The following is a 26,251-nucleotide window of genomic DNA, read 5'->3' on the forward strand; positions in this document are numbered from 1 at the left end:
AGGTTCTGACTACATGTGTGTCCTGTCATGTTCCAGCCTCTTGTCCACCTGTGTGTGTGTTTACCGATAGGCCGGCTCTTGACTCGCATCAGCTCCAGGTCGTGCGCCCTCTGCTGGAGACTCTGCCTCAGCACCTGCTGGTACTCCTTCTCCTTCTGTACCAGGTCCTCTAGCAGCCTGCAAGATGGGACCAAGCCATCCCAGAATCCCACTCACACCATAGACATGCTGTAGATTTCATCACTGGTGGCTACTTTATCTGCAAAATGTACTTAGATTCCGAACACAAGACTGCCAAAGACAGGATCATATGACTGATTTCTGATATGTCCAAACCCGACACCTAGGACCTTGCCCCCCCGCACCGGTTGGTCTCCTGCTTCATCCGGCCGAGCTGCGTCCCCAGTGGATGTGGCTGGTTCTGCCGCTGGGACTCGTGAGACAGCACAGAGCTCAGGGTGCTAACGCCCGACGTGAGACCCGGATCCTCCGGCGCCGCCGGCTCTGCCGTCCCGAAATCGGCATCCTCCTCCACGTCCACCTCGTCTGCATCCTTGTCTGCTCCCTCACTCTCTGATGCCGGACCGAAGTGCGTCTGCAGCTCTAAGTCAGGAAGAGGTCAGGAAGCATTTGGGGTGGGTCACATCACAGCCGCATACGAGTGTCCCAGTCCGGTTTGATCTCAGCCCATAGTGAGCTGCCATAATTCCCATTTTTTAACCATCATCTTTCTGTCTTTAATCTCAATAACACAGACAGATAGTGGTGCTGCATTTTCTGCATGATGTAAGCAGAAATGCAGCCTGGCCTGGAAGCGCAGGAAACAAGCCCCCACTCTACAAAAAAATGCAAATGAAACTGCATTGCCATGATGATAGGTTGTTTTCTTGCCGCTGCGGCCAGCAGGGGGAGCTCTATTCTGTTTGTTTGGGGCAGCACCGCCCAGGGCCTTGGGATGTTGTGCTGCCGCTGCTCCTGACCGCCCTCACAAACAGCCGGCACGCCTCCCCTGTGTCACGCACAGCCAATTCTGCTCACATGCTGGCCATCAGGTGACCCAGACACACCCATGGCAGCACAAACCTCACCTGGGATGAGGATGGTGACGGCCGCCTGCACGGCGCGACGGATGATGTTGTCCATGGCGAACATCCAATGGGGCTTGATGTGATGGTTCCTCAGGACCTTGTTTACCTGAGGAGAACATAGTTGCTGAACCTGTACCCTATAGGAATTATCCATTATCCATTATAGTCCATTATCAAACCTCCACACCCATGCAATTGCCTGGACCTCCTGCCGCTGTGATACCCACTGACATCTCCATACATCATGTTCATCTGGAACTCCTCCACAGGGTTTAGGTTCGAGTCCTGCCCCAGCCATATCCATTTGTAGCTGCCATGCTCTCCCACTGCCTGTAGGTTCGAGTCCTACCCCAGCCCTGCCCGTATGTCACTGCCATGTTCTCCCACTGGGTGTAGGTTTGAGTCCCGTCTGGCCTTGCCGTATATCGCTACCATGTTCTCCCACTGGGTGCTTAGTTTCCCTTTACCTTTGGGTTCCAGAACTGTGTGCGACTATTTTATGTGATGGCATGGTGAACTTTGGTTACCATGGTAATGGAGGATAAATGGACGGGTGATTAGTGGCAGCCAAAAATATCCTGCAACTTAATCTTGTGCCTATGTGTCGATCTCCCACTGAGCCCCAAGTGCATCCACTCACTGAGTCCTGGAACCCAAAAAGAACCAGCTGGATTTGGTTAATGGAGGTGCTGTCAAAGTCCAAGTCGAGCTTCAGCTTGGAGATTGTGGTCGCCATGACACGTCGCTCGGGAGAGCGGATGAAGTCACGCAGGATGCAGATGATCTGCTTGATGTGATCCACAGAGAGCTTGAGCTCCTCGCTGCCCTGTGGAGCAGAAGACATACTGGCACTGCAGTTGCATGGTACAAGGCAAGAAGTCAGTCAACTAATCAGAGTCAAACAAAAACTTTACATACAGTGCACATGGTGGGGGTGGGGGCATCTTACTTGTATGTGGTTCTCCATCAGGTTGGAGATGACCTTCTCCTGGTCCTCATTGAGGACCTTGTAGAGGATGGCCCGCCTCTCACTATCCTTTTTCAGCAGGAAGAGCCCAGAGTCCCGGTCCTCAGGGGATGGCGGTGCACTGCGGTCCTCAGTGACAGAGACCTCGTCGGGGACACTGCAAGGAAGGGGGGTGGCAAGGTGTCACAAGACCAAAACATAGCGGCCCGAGTGGAAACTACTGGGACAAGAGGAACACAAGTTGCACTTTTTGCAGGAATGAAAACTCTGCTCCAAGTGCGGCGTCCTTTCGGGAATAGCATAGAACATGACAGGAAGCAATGCTGTAAGAAGCCTTAAAGGCAGCATAACACACATGTCAAGGGGCAGAAGCATCCTGTGTGTACACCTGTGACATGCGCGTCGTTTGGGGCGGCACAGTGTTGACACATGCAAGGGTCTCCCAGCTGGGGAGGATCACGGGGGCAGGCGAGCAGTATCGTAAAGATCTCGTAACTGTAAGCGCTGGGCACATTATCGGATTAGATCCGGATCACAAAGCCGGAACGCCATGCCATCCCATCTGCTCCGCTAATAACACACGCGGCTGTGCAAACACAGTTACCGGGGAATTCTCCGGCACAACTGAGGACACGGCTGCATAAATACCAGCGCACAATAAATACCGCCAACGAAGGTGCGTCACCTTGTCTGGGGTCAGCGAGTTCTCTTTGGGGGTCACATTACAGAGGTTACCTGAGGAAGACTGGCCCACCCGCCCACCGGGAACAGCCGTCCTCACCTAAGATAGTTAGAGCTTGGCGGCTTGATGAGGTTTTCTGAGGCCGAGCGCTTCTTCTTCTCGAAAAAGACGTCCTGTTTTGAGTCGCATTCAGGCGAGATGGAGCCGTGCTCACTGCTGCTGCTCCCGGTGGCCTCTGTTTGTAACTGCGCCGGGAATGAGACGCTCCGCAGGTAATCTGCAGGCGCACAAGCGGGGTTAGTTACGCCCGGCCACATGCAGGGCGCCTCATTACCCCTCACTTTGTGGAAGGACCACTTCCTTTGAGGCCCACAGACATCAGAAGCACAAAGATCAGGATGTAGAGAAAAGTAACAGGACATCTGGAAGAAAAACATGGTCTCTGAGGGACAGGGATGATGCTCAGCAAGAAAACCAGCACAGAGATGGGGACTGCAGCATTTCCAAAGAAAGGAGGCTGAACGGCTACAGAGGATTAATTGATTGGCACAAACCTTGCCACACTGCCGCAACAGAGCACCAGCAAAAGGGGAGTATGTCCGAGCCCCGGAGAGGAGAGAGGGAGACAAGGGGTTAATCCCAGATGCCACCAAAGCGGCCATCGCAGCATCCCCCTGTACGGACCAGCTGGTCATCATTTCCTTCATTAGTATCATGAAAGACACTCAGACACCCTCGACAATCACACATAAACCCAGCAAACAGCATTTGGCACACAGGTATATCAAGACGTCTTGAGTAGTCAGAAGGAGGCTTTCAGTTTCCTGAGCACCGAGGGGGACAACATCCAGTGAGGGGGGACTGGGGAGCAGGAGTAAGCTGCATGACGATGTCCACGATGACAGGCAGGGAGCTTAGGGTCACCCACAACCCAAAAGGCCACCTTCTCGTGAATCACCAGACGGATAGGAGCTGTAGCGTGCAGCAGTGCTACTCATCATTGTGATGGTCCCCTCCAAGAGAGACACGTCACGGCTACCTGACGGCTTGAAGGCGATCTTGCTCTTCTTGCCCTTGACGTTTTGCCGGACAAACACGTCCTTGAGGAGGTCACCCGCCGTTGCCCGTTTGTTGGGGTCTGGCTCAAAGCATCGTAGGATGAAGGACTTGGCCTCAGTGGACAGGGCCTCTGGGATCTCAGGGTGGATCTTAAACATCCCCACCTGAAGCGGGACAGAGCTGTGAGTGGGACAGACCAAGCGGCTGATAAAACGTGGGAGCAGAATGTACAGTAAGCCCTCGGACATTTGCAGAATGTACATTCCAGAACCCGTCGCGAATGAGGATGATTCGCGGATGTTTGGTTGAGTCACTAAAAATTGTAATATGTGCTTATTTCTATAGTTTAAACCATAGTTTTGCTCCCAAAACACTTTAATTTCATTTAAAAGTTAGCTTAAAACATTACATAAAAAAAACAAATGTTTGATGGAAAAATTGAGTACAGTATCGTCTAACAGATATTTGTCACACTAGCACATTTACAGTACAGTATACTAATGTTACCCCTACTAATTAATAGAACACGGCATTGGCTATGTACGTAAACATTAGCACCTTTCAAGAAATGTATAATTTACGTAAGAAATTTACAAACAAGAGGAGGCCATTCGGCCCATCAAGCTTGTTTGGGGAGAACTTAACTAATAGCTCGGAGTTGTTAAAATCTTATCTAGCTCTGATTTAAAGAAACCCAGCTTGCGCTACACTAGCAGGAAGACTATTCCATACTCTACACGCTATGTAAAGAAGTGCTTCCTCAAATTCATTTTGAAATGTTTTCCCACTAATTTCCACTTATGGCCACGAGTTCTAGTATTTAAACTAATATTTAAATAGCCATTTGGCTGAACAGCATCCAGACCTGTTAGAATCTTATATACCTGGATCATGTCCCCCTTAGTCTCCTTTGCTCAAGGCTAAATAGATTCAGCTCAGCTAACCTCTCCTCATAAGACATCCCTCTAAGACCAGGAATCATTCTTGTAGCCCTACGTTACACCCTTTCCAAGGCAGCAATGTCCTTCTTAAGGTATGTTGACCAAACCTGCACACAATATTGTAGATGGGGTCTTACCAAGGAATTATATCATCGAAGCATCACCTCCCTTGACTTAAACTCCACACACCTAGAGATGTAACCCAACATCCTATTGGCCTTTTTTATTGCTTCCCCACACTGGAGAGAATGGGACATGGAAGCATCAACATACACACCGAGGTCTTTCTCATAATCAGCTACCTTTATTTCAGTGGAACCCATAAAATATCTGTACTTTATATTTCTGCTCCCTGCATGGATTACCTTACATTTACATTACATTTCATCTGCCAGGTATCAGCCCAGCCGCTAATTAAATCCAGATCCCATTGTAGCATCTTTGCTGCTAGATCAGTATCTGCTACACCACCCATCTTGGTGTCGTCTGCAAATTTAACCAGTTTACTGTATGTATTGGTGTCAGTATCATTAATGTAAATTAGGAATATCAGTGGCCCTAAAATTGAACCCTGCGGTACTCCACTATGAACGCAGGGCCACTGTGACATTGTGCCTCTAATAACTACTTGTTGCTTTCTGTCTGTTAACCAGTTTTCGATCCAAGCTGCTACAGTTCCTAAAGTCCCTGCAGTTTTGAGCTTAAGCAAGAGCCATTTGTGGGGGACAACATCGAAGGACTTCTGCAAATCTAAGTATCACATCATAGGCCTTTTTGTGATCAATTTCTCTTGTAGCTTACTCAAAGAACTCAAGTAAATTAGTTAAACAGAATCTACCTCTCCATGTTAGCTATCCCTCAGAATGTCATTTGAATCCAGGTAATCTACCATTTTCATTTGGATTATAGCTTCCATTACTTATCCAGATTGGCCTATGGTTTGCTGGATTACTTCTATCCTCTTTTTTGAATATGGGCGTTATATTAGCACGCTTCCAATCAGAAGGTACCACACCAGCAGATAACGATTTCTGGGATATCAAAGTTAAAGATTGGCTAATAATATCCCTCATCTCTTTTAAAACTATAGGTAAGATGCCATCAGGCCCCTGTGATTTATTTATTTTGAGCTTAGCTAGGCTTAGTACCACATCAGCCTCAGTTATACATATATTGGTCATAGACGACACTCTATTCATACTAAATGCCGGTAAGTTACTCGTGTTCTCTACTGTGAACACCCGTGTAAAATAATCATTAAACTCATTTACTATATCAATTATAGATTATAAGGCCCTTACTATCCTGCAAATTAGTGATGTCAGCCTTTAGAGCTCTTTTGGAGTTAAAATATTGGAAGAGAGGTTTAATGTTATTCTTAGCCACCAGTGCAATCTTTCTTTCTATATTCCACTTGGAGTATCTAATGTTATTTTTTAACTCGACCTGTAGACTTAGATACTCCTGCTTTATTTTGAAATAATTAGTTATTTTCCATTTGTGGAAGAGAGCCCTTTTCCTCGACTTTATTCATAATTTCCTTAGTAAACCACTTTGGTTGTAGTTTCTTAGATTTACTTTTGCTGGAAATAGGTATGAAGTCCTCTTGCAACAATGTGCTTTTAAAAAATTCCCAACCGTTTTGCTATTTAACTCCATTCAGTTTACAGTTTTTAGTTTCAGTCTCATACTATTAAAGTTTGCCTTCCTAACATTGTATACTTTTGTTTTGGACTTTGCTCTTTGGACACTAAAATTAACCTTGAATTTATCCATGTTATGATCACTACCGTCCAGTGGTTCTAAAACCTCTAATTTTCTGATTCTATCCTGGTTATTAGAGAAAACAAGATCAAGAAGGGCTTCTCCCCTGGTAGGGGTATTAAAATACTGAGTAAAAAAACAATCCTGTACTAATTCCACCATCTCAAGTTCATTTATAGAAGAGCCAGAGACTGTGTCCCACTGTATCCCAGGTAAATTAAAATCACCCAAAACCACCACATCATTTTTATTACTCATAATCCTGATATCGTCATATAACATTCTGCTCTCCTCTGCAGCTACGTTAGATGCTCTATAACAAACCCCGACAATTAGGCCATTTGAGATTTTATCATCTAGTTTTATCCATACAGCTTCTGTACTTTTATTTTTATCAGTGAGCTCCCTTGCCTGCAAGTTTTCTTTTACGTATAATGCAACACCACCTCCCTTCCTGCCTATCCGGTCTCTACGGAACAACATGTAACTATCCATATTATATTCTTCTCAATCATTGTCACTCATCCACGTTTCTTATTCCTATAATATGGCAAGAGTCTGATAAAATTAAAGGCTGTAAATCATGAATTTTGTTTCTAATACTCCAAGCATTTAAAAACAGACCGCAAAGGGTAGGCCTTTTACAGTGTCCATTTTTAATATTAATTGGGGCTTTCCGTCTCTCCCCACCTAAATTCTTAACTAACCTCCCTGCCCCCCTAGTCCCTAGTTTAAACATGCCTGAACTACTCTACACATACGCCTCCCCAATACACTGGTTCCCCTCTGGTTCAGATGCAACCCGTCTGGCTTGAACAGGTCCTACCTGTTCCAGAAGGTATTCCAGTTCCCCATCTCCCCTTTGGGGAGTCAGCGTGTGGCTCAGTGGGCTAAGCCTGTGTCTTTGTAATCGGAAGGTCGCAGGTTCGAACCCAGCCTCAACATGTCTGTGGGTCCTTCAGCAAGACCCTTAACCCCCAGCTCCCTTCACAGTCAACTTACTCCACAAAGAGCAAGTTGAGGGAGGCGTAAAGATAATTTCCCTACAGGGGATCAATGAAGTATCAATTATTAATTATTATCAAACCTAAACCCCTCTTTCCTACACCACCATTTCAGCCACACATTTAATCTCCTTATCTCAGTTAACTTAGCCTGGTTTGCACGTGGCACAGGAAGTATTCCCGAGAATACCTCCGTGGACGTTCTGCTTCTAAGCTTATTGGCGACTTCTATAAATTGATCCTGCAGAACAGCCCTCCTGCCCTTGCCTATGTCATTGGTGCCAACATGCACCACGACCACTGGATCCACCCCGGCTGGGGCCAAAAAAAGGGGGCTTCTCGGTGGGCAAGGACTCACCTGCCTCCCTAGTCTCTTCCAGCTCTAAAGCCGGAAGCACCTGAAAGCAGTTAGACACTGCCACTTCAGGTGATGCTGCTTCTGTGAACTGTGTACGCCCTTTTCTGTGTCTATGACCTATGTTCACCCAGCTCTCACAACCTGCCTGTTCATCATTCTCCCCCCTCCCCGCTTGTGTGGCGTACACACCATCTCCCTAAAACATATATTAACTCTCTCCTTTAACTCCTTGTTGTGTCGGATGCTCCTCGAGGTCATGAACCATGAGTGAGTCCACTCAGGGATGGATTATGGGTTGTGTGGGTCCCTGGGCGAAACATTCGCGAGGGCCCCCCCCCCACCACCACCACCACCACCACCACCACCACAACTACCACAATTCAAGGGCCCTTGGCAGCCAAATGCCCTCCCTATAGGGTCAGGGGCCCTTGTAGGCAGAGGATCAAAGAATGTAGGCCCTCTAAAATAGACAAACGAAAATACATTATTGATAAGCTTTGCAAATTGTTTTGGGCTAGGGGCCCCACGGGCCCCCTGCACCCCAAGGGCCCCTGGGCAGTGGCCCCACTGGCCCGGTCCGTAATCCGTCCCTGAGTCCACTAACTTACATCGTTAGCAGATGAAGTCCGACTGGATGCAACCATCTTGCAAACGCAACACTGAGCTGGCCCCATAATTACCTAACTCAGTATGACCTTTACTCCCAGCCCAGTGAGGTAGAAGAGGGGGCGTGGCACACGAGAGGATCAGACAAGCAGGTCATGACAGTTCGAAAGGGAATAAACTTTGCCAATGGGATTCGCATCTTGTAAAGGTACAGTACAGTATGCACATAACAAGGAACGTTTTCATAAGAAAGCCACGTTTTTTATGGGATTTTTAACTGATTTATATTATATGTCTTGTTTCTCCAATAACACAACAGAATCTTCATTAATTAAATTTCTTACCAATTTCACACTTAAAAGCATGAAAACTTAAAAATTACTGTGAAAATTAAACATAAACAGTTCTGTAGGGTTTTCCAAGGATTTTGCAGATGTGTGAAAAAATTGCGGATGCAAATAAGTTCGGTTCCAATGAAATTTTCGCGGATCTGTGAAATCACGAATCATAAAGCGTGAATGCAGAGGGTTTACTGTAATGTGACGGATTCATGTCCATAGGGCGCTACCACAAAGTTTATATACAAATCGAACCAGAACAGACTAAATAGACTAAATATTGAAGTTACAACTAAAAAATAGGAACTCGATGGCATGCTGAGAGGATGGCATGTGTGAACACTGTCCCCTCCACAGTGCTGCTGACGCTACCCCAGCCTCCGTACCTTGAACATGGCCGCTTGCGGCTCACCCAGCTCGTGGAAGGGGGGCTTCCCAGTGGCCATCTCAATGATGGTGCAGCCCAGGGACCAGATGTCGGCAGGGGCTCCATATCCCCGGGGCCCCTTGTCGATGATCTCAGGGGCCATGTACTGAAGGGTGCCTGAGGGGGGCAGTATAGAGAAACACAAGCTGGTAACATAAACTTACTTCAGTACAACAGCCAGCAATATGACAGGAGTTGTCCATCCATCCATTCATTTTCTGAAGCTGCTTGTGCTATTTAGGATTGCGGGGGGGGTACAGAGTCTATCCTGGAGGCCATGGGCCAAGGCGGGGAACTTTTCTGGTGCTCTATTGGGGCAGTGAGCACAAATTCTCAGAGTAAATAGTCTGCTCACATATCCCTCCGCGTGGCAGAGGCACTTTTGGAGTGCAAGCCTACCGGGGTGGGCCGTGGGGTGCCAGGCACCTGTCTTCACGCTTCAGCACACATTCATTAAATGCAAACAGACTCCCGGATGCTGCCCTAATAGCCTACGTTGCTGCTCGCTGCACAGGCAGATGTAATTTAGCAGAATCCTAATGATATGAACCGCTGAGGGCCACTTAACCCTACGCCAGAGGCCCAGCATGGGTCAACAAGAGGCTCGAAGGAAGGCCCAATGTCAGCCGCTCTTTCTACAGATGCCCAGCCGGCAGCGAGACCACACCTGTACACAGCGAGGACGGGCATGGACAGACAAAATAGGTGCTCCCTAAACCCAAAGTGGGAGATGTTACTGCTGCCAAAGGGCTCCCGCTTCATGGGCTTAGAGGAGTAGGGAAGTGTGGGGCCCATCAGCCAGAAACAGTGATGGACTGTTACCATCAGAGAGCCATAGTGTTCATGTGGGAGCAAATTAGTCCTCTTTGGAATTTCTGCCAACTAACCAGGCTGGATTTATTTGAGTAGACGGTTAAAGACAAAGACGCTACCAAGGCATGGTATCAGTAACCTGGAAGCATGTGTCCTACTGTCTTGTCGTTAAATCAAGGGACTTTTTAGTAGCATGAAGCAGATGTGGAAATATCAAGTCCAGAAAGTACGAATCCAGACCAAAATTTTGTTTCAACCAACCAGATGAGTATTTTGTGATTGTGACTCTTTATGCTCAACTGGTTGGTTGAAAGTAAATGATGGTCTGGATTTTTACTTTCTGGACCTGAAATTGCCACCTCTGGCATGAAGATTACAGAACCACTGCTCAACAATAAGGACTGTTAGACATCATCTCACACTCATTTGCCATTTGCAGCGATACCTGAGCTGACGTGGCTAAACCTACCTAATGATGGTCAGAGAGGATAAGCGAGTACAGCACAATGCAGATAGAGATAGCATGGTGGCTGGAGGCTGCAGAGATGAAAGTGGAGAAGACCACCAGAACCTACCGGTGAAGGTCTCTGTACAGGGGTTCACTCCAGCTAACCTCTTGGATGTACCAAAGTCAGAGATTTTGAGGACCCCACTGTAGGTGTTGACCAGGACATTGTCCCCCTATAGAGGGACAAACACGTAGTAGAAGAAGACCCAGTTTGATGGCCGTGTCATAATCCCTCTTGCCCGTAATCAACCAGCTTAGGTCGGCGAGGACTAGGTGCGGTAGTCTTGAAGATGTTTGGGTGAAAAAGGAGTGTAAGGCATGAAGACACCATTAGCTGGTACCTTGATGTCACGGTGAACAATCTGGTTCTCATGCAGGTACCGCAACCCCTCCAGAATCTGCCGTGTGTAAAAGACGATGGTGGCCTCCTTTAGGGGGCCCCACTTAGAGCGCAGAAGGGCTGACAGGCTCCCTAAACAGAGATGGGGATGAAAGGTTAACACAGCCAAGTGGTGAACCTACTCTCCATTCCTGTTATCAAAAAAGCTATGAGCTTCACAGATATCTATCTATTGGTATCTGATCTTGCAAAAGCAATAATTATACTGCAGTCCCAAGACCCAAGGCAGACAGCCTTATGAAGATCCACACCTCCAGGAACCTGCTCCATGAATATCTTGATATAACCGTCTTCGGACACAGAGCCCAGGTACTGCACAATGTTGCGATGCTTCAGGTACTTGTGCAGGGCAATCTCTTCATGGAGCGGCTGGGAATACCTGGCAGGGTGACAACATCCCGATGGCCTCTAGCCCTGCTCTCCATTTTCTGTGATAAAACCCTTTTGAATAATTCAAGACTGTCCATTTCAATTAGTTCCCTGGAGTGCTATTCCTGAAAAAATACTGCAGAGGGCGCCAAGTGCCAGGCATAGCCTTACCTGCTGTCCCTCTCTGGGATCTCTTTGATGGCAATGCGCACCTGGTTGCTCAGATCTCTCCCAGCATACACCACTCCGTAGGTGCCCCGCCCAAGCACCACCCGGTCCCCGTTCTCGTTGTAGTCATACTCGTACTGTGGTACAGAGGCAGTAGTTAACACACCCATAATGTGCGTGCAAAGACAGACAATGAGCAAGACTGACAAGTGTCACACATCTACAAAACACACACACTTACCTCTAGTGTGTCTCCTTCACCCTCCCCTTCAAGCTCCACAGCATTGCCCGACCCGTCTGAAATCAACTCTTTCACCATGGAACAGAACCTAGACATAAAAAAGTAACATAAAGCTAGTCAACAATAGCAATTTAACTGATTAGCTACCATAGTTAAAACACTAACTGAACAGCCTGTCCAGACCCAAAGCAATGTATAACCAAACAGCCATTCAGCCCAGACTCGAGCCCTAAATGCCAAATCAACAGATGGTGCAGATTCAACACAAGGAGCCAAAGACGATAACAGGGCTGCTCAACACACAGTTAAAGGGACTGACCAGGTGTGCAGTACAGGGCTGCACTTTAAGGAAACAATGTCACGTCTCCTTTAACTGGAAGAAAACCCATCTGTTCCCCACCCCTCTCTCAGCTGAACCCATCAGTGAGGATCAGGGTCACCTGCCACACTGGTCCTCAGTGGAGAAGTAGATCTGGAAATCGTCTGAGTTGTCGTGGACATACAGAAAGCAGCAGCGCTCATCAAACTTGGAGATACTGAAGAGGGAAAGCATGGAGGGGGGGGGGGTATCAGAGACAGGACTGGCGGATAAAGGCCCACTCATGGCCTCTATCTAACCTCAATAGCTAAGGTGGCCACCACAGTGGCTAATATGTAGTCCTGGGTGTATCTCCAAACAGAAGCCATTGTGTACTCATGCACATCAGCCATCCCCCTTGATGGTGTGTGCGAGCAACAAGGAGGCACTAAGAGTATGGAGCCTCTATGAATTAAAGGTCTTTATTAAACTCAAAATGGACTGATAGGTAGCAGTATCAGTCTAACAGACCAATAAATAGGGCTGCATGTGCCAGCCCAGGGTAACCAGGAAAACCAGTCAAAGTTCAGAAAGCATCTGCCCTGACCCACAGTAGCCTGATAGACCCCAACAAACTAGCTCTGCCCCACGATCCGTCTTCCCACACCTCCCACTCTTAAGGGAGGACATTTTACGGCCAGTGCTAAATCACCATCTGATTATTTCAGACGGCAGCCACAGAAACATTGTTTTTCCCAAGGGGTCTTTCGAGGATCTCGACATTCAAACCTAAACTGCTTACTGAACCAGTTCTTACCAGCTAAATTAACATGATTCTAACCCAGAAACAGCATCTGAGCAACATCAAACTCCCAACTAGCATGTAAGACAAAACCCACAAACCCTGAGCGAAACCCCAACCCACAAACCGTAACCCATAAACACACACAAATACAGACCTATGTGATTTAATGCATAATTTCTCCTGAAATGTAGTGTTTACATTTAAATTAATATGATTAAATATCACACAAAGAGCATCAGTTATGCTCTCTATTGGCTAGTATGCTTATTGCACACATCAGGGCTCCTAAGGCCCCTCCCCCTGGAGTCCGCAGGGGTGTGGGGTCCACAGGAATCAGTACCTATAGTCTAAATAAGCTGAAGTCAGCTGGAGTCTGACTCTCCTGCCAAGTTTGACCTGTGAGCCTCTTTGACCACAAGCTCCCATCAGATCAGTGGTAGAGACTAAGCACCTACCTGATGCCTTTGATGGACGTGCCCGTAAAGTTCCACTCATGAATGCCCTTCTGGGTCCCAGGATGAGTCCCGAGAGAAAAAGCAAGGGAAGAAGTGAGGAAGAGGAGGGGAGAGGGAGAGAGAAGATGCGAGAGATACAGTGATTCCTTTAATGTTATTATTATTATTACCATTGTACTGAATTACCATTTCTAGTGTGAAGAAAACAGCTCTTCATATATCAGTTTGGCAAGCTAGCACTGGATATCAGTTTTATCAGATTGCAGTGTGAGGAGGGTGATTGTGAGGTTTAGGGTCAGGGGCAGAGAGGGGACAGCGGGCAGGAGGGCCTGACCGTCTCTGCCGGAGACACGTGCCAGATTGATACGTTCTTCTCCTCTGCCTCGCTGTTGATGGACACATATGAAGGCTGGTACACCTTGGTCGGCTCCAGGATCAGCACCTGGCGGAGGGGATAGAGAGGAGGCGGCGAGGCTGAACACTTGCTTGAGCTAGGCGCAGATGCTGAGATATGCTGTGTCACCAGCTGAATGGTGTAATCAGCTGTGGTCTGATGGCATCGTCACATACAACACGCACTGTTGATACCATGTGGTATGATACCCACGACTGATGAAGCTGCACGGTAGCGGTATCAGAGCTTAGAGACTGTCAGTACCGGGAATCGCAGCCCGTTGGTGGCTCCCTGGGTTGCCTCCACAATGATGTCCATCCAGAAGTTAAGCCTCTCCCTCTGGGGTGAGTGCTCCAGGTTCTGTTTCTTAAAACGCTGGATCAGCTGCAGGTTCTGCACCACAGAACGAAGGTACCTGGAAAACACGCAGTGAGGCTATAAGCAGAAAGTGGTGAAGCACAAAATATGGAAGGTCACTCAACCTGAATGGCTTTCATTAAATCCTGAACTCCATCCAAGCTGTTTTCAAATAGACGTTCACACCTGGACCCCATGTTGCAGAGCATGATTTAGTTAGGACCTGATTCACACCTCCAACACCATCTGCTTTTGTATCCAAATAATTACTTGAATAAAGTCATTTAAATTTAAAGTACAGACAAAAACCACACTGGTCCCAGTGAGTCCAAAAGTAGTGCAAGGCAGAGCATGTGAGTATGAACCGGTACCAGATGGGGGGCTTGAGCTTGAAGAGCTTCTCAGCTGCCTGCACTGCCTTAGAAATGTCGTTGGCTAACATGCTGACGGTGAAGAACTGGCCCACATCCCAGTAGTTGTTCATCTTCTCCAGGCTGCCCTTTCGACCCAGCAGGCTGTTCAGCCTCACACCTGGGGAGGCAGCCAGGGGTGCCAAGGTAAGACACACGAGTGAGATCCTCAGAGATGGCGGGAAGTGGAGGTGTCCCCACCACGACTCCTCACCGATTTTCCGCAGCTCGATGGAGTTTTCAAACTGCTGGCCGGCCACGATCAGCAGCACGGCCAGGTTGATCCCAGAGTAGAGCGTGGGCTGCAGCTCGAAGCCCTTACGATACCTGGGGGGGTGTTGGTAACAGGACGCAGAAGGTCATGGCCATGCCGTGGACAGCATAAAGCTCTAGTGAGTCAAGATGGGTGTGGGAACGCCTCATACCACTGGATGGCGTTGTCTCGGTTCTTGGTGTCCTTACAGTCAGAGTCCAGGAAGATGTCCTTGTAGATCCGACCGCACAGGCAAAACATGTCAGGGGCGGGGTGATCACATGACTGCAATACCTGCAGCATCACGCGCAAAGCCTGCTCCCGATCCCCTGGGCTGTTCCTCCTGCACACAAAAGGCCCCATTCCAGAATGGGGAACCACCATCTTACATTACAAGTGTCTAGACCTCAGACCAAGTATGCCCGAGAGTGAGCATTCACATAATGAGACATCTGAAGGTGTATGAGCATGCATGGTGATGTGTGTTATCCATACCGGTTGAGTGCAAAAGCATAGTGGAACTGAATCATGGGCTGGTTTGCAAGGTCACATGTGGGCAGCATCTCCAGGGTCTGCACCAGCTTCACCATGGCATCATAATCCTGATGGGGAGAAGGGTCAGAGGTCACAGCACAGAGAAGGGTGCAAGTAAAAGCCAGAATCCTCGGGTCATACCTGGATATCTCTGTAGGAGAAGAGCAGGTTCATGACGATGTCCTGGGTCAGCACCTCCGTGTTGTCAATGCGGAGCTTGATCCGGGCCAGTTCCTTGGCCAGCTCCTCGCCCTGGTACTTATCCCGCGCTTTCCGGATATCATTCAGTAGTGTGTCCTTGAATGATGCACTGAGCAGGAAGCAATGGTAAAGAACAGGAGAGGGAAAGAAGGATTGTACCATTTATTACTCAGGCTAACGAACGTATGGGCCTCCTGGGGAGCTGTACCAGCCAGGCTCCCATCCTGCTGTGGCTCATGTCTCCTCTTTCAAGGCGCTGCTCCCCATTTATGGGACAAGATTCTAACAGTTCTGGATGCTGTTCAGCCAAATGGCTATTTCAATATCAGGTTAAATACTAGAACCCGTGGCCATGCAGTCGGTGGAAATTAGCAGGAAACTAACACCAGGCAGGATGCCAACAGTGGGTAAACACAGACCATCAGGGAATAAAAAGAGCCCAGCCAATAAATTAAGCACGTGTTGGTCTTTGAGTTGAGTGGACTAATGTTAATTTCTTCAGAAGCACATGCAGTGAGCACCTCTCCACGTGGGCAGGAACTTGTTAAACACGCAAACTCCGTAACTCCCACGTGTGCCGGCCGACCCAACGTGAGGCTCTGACCTACCAGGAGGTGACGTGGATATCCTTAAGCAAGCTGGTAAAGCGGTCCACCAGTGGGACGCACAGGGGCCCCAGCAGGCTGTCCCAGCTGGGCTGCATGTACTCCGAGGCTCGGCGCTGGGCATCATTCTCACAGCACATGTACTCGTGGTTGGTCGTCATCACATAGGGGATGAAGTAGTAGTTCCCACTGGATGCCTGTGGGGGGTAGGGGAGACCAATGGCTTTGATTCACAAAAAGTGTATGTCAAGTCCACCTAAGCGATCGCACCCGACTGCCGGGGTCAATCTAGTGATCCATTGGGGATGCTGTGGGGGTAAAATCAAGGGGGGCAGTGTGGGACAATGAAAACAGCCAAAACACCAAAAAATTTTTCCAGACTATTAATGCTCTAAAAATAATGTTTGGCTAGATTTTATCACTTGCCTTGGGACTGCTGAAAACCATACATACCCAGCTGTTACTGGAAGCCTCTTTCATGCTGTGAAACACAATACAGCCCATGCAAGCACACTAGCAACACCAGACATCCTCATATGAATAACATGTCGCTTCAGTTTTCACTGTCTTCTGTCTTGCGCGGTGATATAAAATGACAAATGGTCATCATATCTCATACAGGGTTTTGCACGATGGGCTTTGAACAGCCCAGTTTGAAACTAGAACAGCGCCCCCTGAGGGCCTGGTGTACCAGTGCGTAAATGTAGGAGGTCACGATATCCGATAGTGGGGATCAAGTTACCACTGTAAAGCTTCTGGAACAACTGTGTGGAAGATGGGTGCAGATGGGAGGACTTCAGATATAAAATTATCATTTGTGAACAAGACCTGAAGCCCGAGGTTAGAGTAAGTGGAAAGATGATATTCAACATGGTGAAAACTAAAAAACTGCAGCACTAATTGTGCACCAAGTAATGCTTTCATGACGTCTAGTTACACGAGATACAGATGATGATGTAACTTCAAAAACTACAAAAACATGCTATTAATATTATTAAGACTCCTAAATAATAAATATTCATGCAGACACTGCAAAATGGTGCAGACTGTGGGAATCAAGCATACCAGCATCATGGCGCCTAGGCAAGTACCCAGCATGCACTGCTACAGGACAACACATACTTTGTTTCTCAAGCCTGAGCCACGATACTCTGGAGGCAGCTGCACCCAGGGAAAGCCCACGGTGGTCGGCTTTCCAGCCTACTCCAGATAGCAGGAGAGAGAGACCAGATGAGGGGGGAGAGACTGCACAAAAAAGGGGAGGCTTCGCACGGTGCCTGTCAGCCTTGGCATGACTTCATCAAATCATGTCCATCTGGGTCAGACAAGAGCTGAGTCAGTGAAGCTGCCATCATACAAGCTCTACGGAAGACCAGGAATCTGCTCTCAACTCCTGTAACTGGCACCTCTGCCCTTGACACGGACGTGCTGGGGGGTGGGGCACAGTCACCACTACGGCTACAAATGCACTGCAGAAGTCTCACTGTTTAAGGATGATTCCATCTATGGAGCTTCATGCAGGATGCACATATTACACCTGGAGAGTGGTGACTGGGGGATCAGCCAGAATATGCTTCCTGTAGAGGTGAGGCTTTTATCTGACAGGGTCACCTTCTTAGTGGCTACAGGAATCAAGATGATGAAGAGAATCAACAAGCTCCCGTCACCACAGGGGGAAGAGACGACGATGCATTTCTTACTTCCTGCAGGGTTACAACGTATCTGGCTGACGCTGGAGAGAATAGATCCAGTGCCTGGATCAAAGTGAGGTAACCTGAGAAGGCATCCCTCCTGTTGCTTCAACACACAGAGAACTTCCCCGGAGCTACCAGAATGTTCCCCATCAAAAGACCCGCTCCTCCTCCGCCAAGCCACCCATCTTGGATCATGGATCCCCTCTCGATGCCAACTGGCCATGGGCATGGAATCTGGCCAGTTGCCGTGGCTACCACATACCTATCCATGACAACCAAAGCTCCCCCTCCCCCGATCCAGGCGAACTTGTCAGCATAGCAACAGTCGTAGTTCACTTGCCATTAAACCTTGACCAGCTGTTACCGGCTTAGGTGGCCTAGTCTAGGATGCACAGTGGTAGAGCTGACCAACGTAGGAAGGATCATCCAGCCACTGATGGTATTAATATATCAGGGCAGTGCTGAGGTTGGATAAAGGGTCCCCTGGGGCCATTCCCAGCATTCTGTACACTATTACTCATAGATATAACTGTGCCATACTGCAGGTCCAGCAGAAAGAGACGAGTGAATCAGGATCCTACTCTGAATTGATACTTACTGTGTTCTTCTGAGTCACCATGTCCTAAAAAGGGGGAAACAGATCAGACAATTAACACAGACACACCGAATGATACATTCCACATTAAAGCCATGGAAGCAACACATGACAGATACACTTCGGATGCAGGGTATTGTGGTTAACATTCTGATTTCAGGACAAAGTCCATTAGAAATCAGGACATCAGCGTAAGTCCTATGTGTCAATCTAGGCTGATATTCCTGCCCGATATTTAGACTTTAGTTGGTATTCAAAGTTAGCAGCACTGGAGACATAAGTGCTAAAATAAAGAAAATGACTGCAGTGGATGATCAACCATTTCCAGTAGTGGAAAACAAGGAATTTCATTAGTTCATTCACCACTTACCACATTATTACAGTTTCCCAAGGTGGCACTACTTAGCGGATGTGTCAGTGCCTATGTTATATGATTTGGTTGCTATGCACATTCACCGGATCTAACAAGTAACATCACTGACATGAATTTCACTACAGATTTGTGGAGCTCAGAGGTTAGTCATTATCAGTAATATTACACAAAAAAATATTGGCTGTTGGTCTCAGCCAAAAATTCCACATCACTGCACCACTGAGATACGCCTCACAAATGTATAGGTTCTGTCTGTGGCTGTGATGATGTTCTCACCATGTTTGAGGTCCTCGTTTTGAAACCATGTGATGGAGTAAAAGCACCTGGTTGTGACCAAATAGGTCACAGGCAGGTCAGGCGGCACCAGTGCTGCATTCTGCAAGTTCTGTGCATAGTACAGCTACAAACTGAACTTTATCTGTGTGGTGGCATATGTAGTGGTGCAACTCAACGATGATGAAAAGCATGCAAATGGCAGACAAGCAGGGTATGGGAGTCAGGTGGGCCTATTTTACAATCACTCCTGTGACGGAACCCTCGCTTTAGCGCTGCAGAATGTTCCTATTGGACAGGAGCCACAATGTCGGCGTGATCAGGAAGCTGCAGATGCCGCGGGCAGACATTTGTGTGGGAGGGGTCACATCTGTCATGAGGGACAGCTCAAGGTCAGACTCTCAGGAAGGAAATGCAGCAGGGCACACGGGAACTTTCATTTCTGCACGCAAAGGCAACAGGAGGCAGCCAGGCGGAGGCCATGCTGGAGTAGAAGAGAGATTGCATTCCAGACCAAATTCTCTGCATATAAGCATGTCTCTCTAAAGGTCACACACACCCAGCGCACAGCCTGCACTTAAGGGGAAGAGGATGTTAAAACCTGGTACTGCACACTGATCTAAGGCCTGCTATAATCCCCATAAGGGTCCAAATCTGTGCTGCACACTGATCTAAGGCCTGCTATAAACCCCACAAGGGTCCAGACCTGTGCTGCACACTGATCTAAGGCCTGCTATAAACCCAACAAGGGTCCAGAACTGTGCTGCACACTGATCTAAGGCCTGCTATAAACCCCACAAGGGTCCAGACCTGTGCTGCACACTGATCTAAGGCCTGCTATAAACCCCACATAGGGTCCAGACCTGTGCTGCACACTGATCTAAGGCCTGCTATAAACCCCACAAGGGTCCAGACCTGTGCTGCACACTGATCTAAGGCCTGCTATAAACCCCACATAGGGTCCAGACCTGTGCTGCACACTGATCTAAGGCCTGCTATAAACCCCACATAGGGTCCAGACCGGTGCTGCACACTGATCTAAGGCCTGCTATAAACCCCACAAGGGTCCAGACCTGTGCTGCACACAGATCTAAGGCCTGCTATAATCCCCACATGGGGTCCAGACCTGTGCTGCACACTGATCTAAGGCCTGCTATAAACCCCACATAGGGTCCAGATCGGTGCTGCATACTGATCTAAGGCCTACTATAAACCCCACATACTGTAGGGTCCAGACCGGTGCTGCATACTTATCTAAGGCCTGCTATAAACCCCACAAGGGTCCAGACTGGTGCTGCACACTGATCTAAGGACTGCTTTAATCCCCACATAGGGTCCAAATCTGTGCTACACACTGATCTAAGGCCTGCTATGATCCTCACATAGGGTCCAAACCTGTGCTACACACTGATCTAAGGCCTGCTAAAATCCCCACATAGGGTCCAAACCTGTGCTACACACTGATCTAAGGCCTGCTAAAATCCCCACATAGGGTCCAAACCTGTGCTACACACTGATCTAAGGCCTGCTATAATCCCCATATAGGGTCCAAATCTGGGCTGAATACTGATGTAAGGTCTGCTATAAACTCCACATAGCGTCCAAATCTGTCCTTCTAACTGATCTAAGGACTTTTAAACTAGGAGCACAAGGAGAGATTTTTGAAGTGGGGGGAACCCAAGAATGAGCATCTTAGAACCTTATCCAGCCATACTTGATTTGGCGTGATTTAGGATAATGGTTCGATAGACTAAATGTTTAGATTGACGGTGGTCGACATACATAGTCACTTTGTCCAGTATTGCCAATCATCCAAAAATGGCCTATTGGACAATAACCTAAACAACATGTATCCTTCTCTATATTGTGCTGGAAATTCAAATGTACTGAATCCCAATAATAATACATTGTAATGTTACATATTATGACATAGATTTACTGCTTAATTCTAACAGACATAATTTCATGTTAGGTCAAATTTAAATTAAATATTTAGCTTAGTTACAATTACTAATTAGAAATATGGCACAAAAATATGTTCATAATTGCATCCAACATAGACTTGGTATAGATTATATAGAATTTCTGTCTACTTTTATTGCTTGCTATTTGAAATAACGCTGTTATAGATCTTTCTGGATTGCCTTTTTTCTGTATTGCATACTGCTTTTGTCCATGTGACTAAAACTGGTGTGTGTGTGAGAGAGAGTGTGTGAGTGAGTGTGTGTGTGTCTGTCTGTCTGTCTGTGCTGCACACAGATCTAAGGACTGTTTCAAACCAGGGGCATGAGAGAGGTTTTTGAAGTGGGGGTAACCCAACAAGGAGCATCTTTGAAGTTTATCCAGCCATACTTGATCTGGTGTTATTTGGGAGAATTATTCGATATAATAAATCAGGTGTGGCCATTCTTATCCACAAACAGTCAGTGTGTGTGCAGGTTTTCGGGGTAACGTTTAAGTCAGCTGTCCAAACCCAGGTGTGAGGACTCTTCAGCCAATCAGTCCTCTAATTAGTAATCTAACAGGCTATTTGCATGCTCATCACCCAGATTCTCGTATACCGGCAAATCAACTTCCAGTTTCTATACGCTTGTCCAAAAGCCGGACGACAAGGCTATCTTTTACACTCTTTAATCTTTTGGGTTATCTATCTTTTAACAGGAGTGCCACACTCCTTTGGCAGAGTTAACCCAATGCACCATAAAATGGTTTTTATTTTCTCTACCCTCTTATTAATAGATTTCAATTTGTTTTCTCTTCCCAGAAATGCCTAATCTGTCAAATCTGTTTCCTGCTGTTATCATTACTTTTTTCTCATCAGTTCTTAATACATTGCTACTGTTTTGACTTTCGCAATGTTTTTCTTCTCTTTAAACAGAAGCTGGATGAGAAAACTTGTGCAGCGTATCTCAGTTTAAAACACACTTTCGACTTCAATCGAAACGACGTACACAAAGGCCAGTAGCCTGTGCTCCGGGATACGCTTCACAGGAAAAACGGGATAATTATTTTATAATGTAGACTAAGATCTATAATGAAGTTAATTTATACACTGTAGGCTGAATAAAATATATTTTATAAACCTTTCAATATATTTTCAAATAGAGACGGTTTAAAGATGTCAATCACCAATAATCAAGGATACGAGCCAAAAAGGGGCATCTTGGCCATCTACAGTAAAGACGTCCGTCAGCCTATTAAACACGTGTTACTCTAATCAGTGCCATGTTACTACTTAAACAAATTTCCAACAATGGTTATTAAACTGATACAGGCCTTTTACTACTGAAAGCAAGTATCCTGGCTAATGTTACGTCTGTGGTAATGAATAACTTTTAAAATCTAAGCCTGATGCCGAGTTCACTGGCATATTCAAAGATACTCTGCCTGAGCTTATAAGACTCATCTCCGTAATTTACAGGTAATAGTTCTCCTGCCTTTTGACTCAACATGACGGGATACACAGCTGATCAATGGCACTGTTTGAAATACAGTGCCTGAACACGTTTAATCATGATAAAAAGCCGTTACTGCCTTCTTACGCATTTTATATATTAAAAAAACCTGAATATTGACAGCTTTTCAGCAGAATATCACCGTATCACTGTCATCAGTCTAGCTACTGACCCAACAAACCAGAAGCTAGACTGCCAGTATAATATCTAACGGAAATATGTCACATACATTGCGTGAATAGAGCCATTTTGAGAGTTGCAGCAAAAACCTGCATACAGAGCGGCCCTTTCTGCATAAGACTGGCCAACCCTGGACTAAATGTTTTGATTAACGCTGGCCGTCACTCCACAGCTGTAAACCTGTATCGGACACTGATCTAAGGCCTGCTATAAAGCCCACATAGAATCCATGTGTGTGTGTGTGTGTGTGTGTGTGTGTGTGTGTGTGTGTGTGTGTGTGTGTGTGTGTGCGCGGGTCGGGGCGTGTAGCCTTGTACAGACGCACCTTGAGTGACTGGGCGGTGTCGGGGTCCGTGTCGTGGTACAGGATGACGTTGTTGGCCATGTCGAAGCTCTCCCGTACACCCAGGTGGTAGAAGAGAGACGGCTGTCGGAATACGTCACTCATATCCACCACAGCGATGTCTGGGGGGGGCGGGTGGAGGGTTACCATAAGGCAGACACAAACACACACACACAAACACTTTTTTTTTTGCATTCTGCTTATTTCTGCTGCACTGTCCACTTTGCTGCTGCATAATGCAAATTTCCCACCCGTGGGACTAATAAAGGCTCTAATCTTATCTCTTCTTATCTTATATTATCTTACCTTATCTTATACACAAACTCCAGACCCACGTGCACAGATTCTCCTTGCACAAATCACCTGCCTGGCTCTCCATGCAGCGCAGTACCTGACCGAAACGCGTCTGTTTTCATGCATCCTTTAAAAGGAAACGCTGCTTATTATCAGACCCATGGGGCATAAACGGCAGCGAGGTTCAATACGCGGGTCGCCGCTGCGTATAAATAGAGGTGCAATCGGACATGCGGCGTGTAGGTTTACAGACGCTGACAATCCGGCCGGTAGCAGCTGCAATAGGCGCAGAACGGGCGATAAAAACACGGCCAAAGTCATTAGCGGCCGGTTTGTCAGTGTCCATATCAGCGCGGCAAATGTCCGGCAGAGAGGGCATCGCAAGTCCGCTATTCGCGCAGGACGCTGTATTAGGATCAAAGTGAATTCCATCTAGCCACACTTCTGCTTTCCATTCATAAGGGGTACTGTAATGCATTATTTTAAGTGTTTAAATATTTGTATTTAATATAGTCCTACTATAGGCTGTCTTATAATTAACGTTTATTTTCCGTAATAAATTCATAGCTCCTATATCCAGCAAAGGATCATCTACCATCTACTGGTGCGTTGTGAAACCTTTGTCCAGGTGCAGTCAAAATGTCCTCTGTTTAGAAAAGACACAGGAAAATTAGCAAAATTACCAAACTCATAGAATAGAGAAGTTGTCCTTTACTGGAAATACTAGGCCTATGTGATCATGTCCGTGCAGGAAGTTTTACCACAACAAAATGCTTATGACATTCAGCAATTAGGCCTACGGTGTAGTTGCTTAAAACGTGTAAGAAAAATGCATGTGAATAGGTAAAACTGCTGTCAGACACGTATAAGAAGAATACCAGAGCCTCCTTCTTTAAGCTGACGAATATAAAGTTACATTCAGGAACATTGAAACATCAGACATATTAATTATATACCGATGTATTTAAAATGATATGTAAAAATGAAAGAACGTTTACAAAATGGGATGGGGGTGCTGGACTTGACCACGTACTGTAGAAAACATGAGCTGTTTAAAAGAAGACCTGTTTCCAAGTAAATTAGCTGAAATGTACAAAAGTTATTAAAAGTTGCAGGGGACAGACTTTCGCCAGGGGCTGCCATTTCCCAAGCATATTTCAGAGCGCGATGTGCAGGGGCCAGCTGTCACACTCACCCGCGTCGTAGAAAGTGTCCAGCACCGTGGTCTCGCCGAAGTCCAGCCGGCCGAAGGTCACCGTGGTGAGGATGGCGCTCTCGGCGTCGCAGGCGCGTTGCAGGCATTGCAGGGCGCCCGACTCGGGGCTGTTGGCGGCCACGGCTTTCAGCCCATCGTTGAGAACATAGACAGCCCGTAGCGAGCGCTGCTTGGGCAGCTGGCTGGGGCTGGTAACATCCGCCCTCTCCGTGCTGGCAGCCATCAGTATACCGGGTGCATGATCGCCCCCAGGGTCTGCTGCTGGCTGGCAGGGAGAGATCTCCATGGTAAGCCGCACCTCTAGTGAGCTCTACCTTTCCCACTGTCTGTCTGGGGGATAAGCGCCGCTGGTCCACCGGAGAGGGCTCACTGGGTCTAAGGTGGGAGCACCTGCCGCCGGGGGAGGCGCGTCTCCGCGCCGCCGCGCATCTCCTGCTTAATCATCTCGGTGCGCATCTCAATTATTCTCGGGTCAGGTAGCTTATCTTAACTGCTCGGTCCAGTTTTAACTAGTTTGCCCTCCCGGAGGGGGGGAAAAACTTATAGGTCCAGGATCGTTATGTAATTACGCAAAAAAAAAAAAAATCAAACAAGTATGAAATATCTCCCACAATACCCTAGAAAAGTCAACACCGCTCACCTGGCGAGGTAATGTCAGCGCAGTGTCGCTTTTCCGGGCTCCTTTGTCCCAGGTTCTTTAATTACTGCGCCCCACTCACTCTTCCAAATGCAAACTCCCAAGTTTAACAGACTGCTGCGGAAAGCCACGCCGGTCCGGCTCGCCAGTTTATGTGACCCGGATAATCGGCGGAAAGGGTCCCCGTGTCGCGTCTTGGGCAACGGTGACCTGTGCGGCGAAAGCGGAAGATGCGTAGCCGCTTTGGCGGAGCCTCACTGCCATGTGGGCGCTGCCGGCGCTCCTGCGCATGGAGGGGGACATACGGCGTAAGTAAGCATTGTTCATATTGTGCTCATGGTAACACTGATTTATGCATTAGGCTACTCATATTAATGTTGGTTTTTGTAAATCTTGCTCAGCAGTTTCTGGGTTAAAAGCCTGTGTTGAAAGTGTGTCTGTTGAGCTCGAACTCACTGTTTTCCCCTCCGAGCTTCGACAGGTTGCGGTGAAACACTATCAGCACGCCGCGCTAAATATAAAAATGCACACCCGATGTGCCAGTGGCGGAGGCTGCCCCCCTGGCCGCTGAGCTGACGGACGCCTACGCCGGACGCTCCCGCGGATCCCAAGCGCTGGAGACGACTGTCTGCGCGCTCCCCACACCTGCTGTTCCTGCTTAAGATGTTGGGAATGTTATGAAATTCCTCTCCGGTGGCTGTCAGGACTTGCCCGGCAGACTTCTTGTGTATTTCGCCGCCGAATTTTTCATCTTTCATATAAAGAGTTTTTTTTTTTTTTGTAGACATGGATTTCTCATTGCGCCGCGACGTCAGGGATGGTGATTTATATCGATATTTTGTAAAATGTATTTTTAAAAGGGAAGTCAGCTTTAGTTTATCTCGTGGGAACAAAATGTATAACTCTGGCGCATCCCCCTACATTTTAATTAATATTTTTTAAAAACAAAACAATCTTGATATCTTTAACAGATTACTTCGGCAGCAAAAAAAAAGGAATTTTCCCAGCCAATATTTCACATTGGTGAATGTTTTTGTTTGTGTTCTATCAGCTCTTCCGTTTGGCAGTATCATACCACGGTAAGGGCCGGGAAGCCGCTGTGTTTTGGCTGCGTCCCCGCATTTCTGTTTAGCGAGCCGGTACATG

At 47.3% G+C, this 26,251-nt stretch overlaps 1 protein-coding gene across 6 annotated transcripts in view; it reads right to left on the minus strand.

Annotated features, from left to right (window-relative positions):
- map3k15 (mitogen-activated protein kinase kinase kinase 15) overlaps positions 1 to 25,799 on the minus strand; it is a 258,410-nt gene extending 232,611 nt beyond the window's left edge. For 2 of the 6 annotated variants that reach the window (XM_049009995.1, XM_049009996.1), the window contains exons 1-28: positions 25,562 to 25,799; positions 25,109 to 25,388; positions 24,448 to 24,733; positions 22,941 to 23,080; positions 18,338 to 18,361; positions 16,049 to 16,242; positions 15,381 to 15,549; positions 15,201 to 15,307; positions 14,878 to 15,048; positions 14,667 to 14,779; positions 14,414 to 14,573; positions 13,950 to 14,100; positions 13,626 to 13,733; positions 13,292 to 13,341; positions 12,174 to 12,269; positions 11,734 to 11,821; positions 11,496 to 11,629; positions 11,207 to 11,334; positions 10,897 to 11,027; positions 10,623 to 10,728; positions 9,194 to 9,351; positions 3,777 to 3,960; positions 2,837 to 3,014; positions 2,038 to 2,212; positions 1,729 to 1,914; positions 1,089 to 1,194; positions 366 to 603; positions 65 to 177 (exon numbers count right to left, since the gene is read on the minus strand). In XM_049009995.1, coding sequence (XP_048865952.1) covers positions 65 to 177; positions 366 to 603; positions 1,089 to 1,194; positions 1,729 to 1,914; positions 2,038 to 2,212; positions 2,837 to 3,014; positions 3,777 to 3,960; positions 9,194 to 9,351; positions 10,623 to 10,728; positions 10,897 to 11,027; positions 11,207 to 11,334; positions 11,496 to 11,629; positions 11,734 to 11,821; positions 12,174 to 12,269; positions 13,292 to 13,341; positions 13,626 to 13,733; positions 13,950 to 14,100; positions 14,414 to 14,573; positions 14,667 to 14,779; positions 14,878 to 15,048; positions 15,201 to 15,307; positions 15,381 to 15,549; positions 16,049 to 16,242; positions 18,338 to 18,361; positions 22,941 to 23,080; positions 24,448 to 24,691 — 3,652 coding nt within the window. In that variant the 5' untranslated portion in view covers positions 24,692 to 24,733; positions 25,109 to 25,388; positions 25,562 to 25,799. Of the gene's footprint in view, positions 1 to 64; positions 178 to 365; positions 604 to 1,088; positions 1,195 to 1,728; positions 1,915 to 2,037; positions 2,213 to 2,836; positions 3,015 to 3,776; positions 3,961 to 9,193; positions 9,352 to 10,622; positions 10,729 to 10,896; positions 11,028 to 11,206; positions 11,335 to 11,495; positions 11,630 to 11,733; positions 11,822 to 12,173; positions 12,270 to 13,291; positions 13,342 to 13,625; positions 13,734 to 13,949; positions 14,101 to 14,413; positions 14,574 to 14,666; positions 14,780 to 14,877; positions 15,049 to 15,200; positions 15,308 to 15,380; positions 15,550 to 16,048; positions 16,243 to 18,337; positions 18,362 to 22,940; positions 23,081 to 24,447; positions 24,734 to 25,108 lie in introns of all 6 variants that reach the window. The other 4 variants (XM_049009993.1, XM_049009994.1, XM_049009991.1 and 1 more) reach the window with 4 other exon arrangements.
- Positions 25,800 to 26,251: the final 452 nt, after the last annotated feature.

The sequence above is a fragment of the Brienomyrus brachyistius genome, chromosome 4 (genome assembly GCF_023856365.1).
Source record: "Brienomyrus brachyistius isolate T26 chromosome 4, BBRACH_0.4, whole genome shotgun sequence".
Lineage (NCBI taxonomy): Eukaryota > Metazoa > Chordata > Actinopteri > Osteoglossiformes > Mormyridae > Brienomyrus > Brienomyrus brachyistius.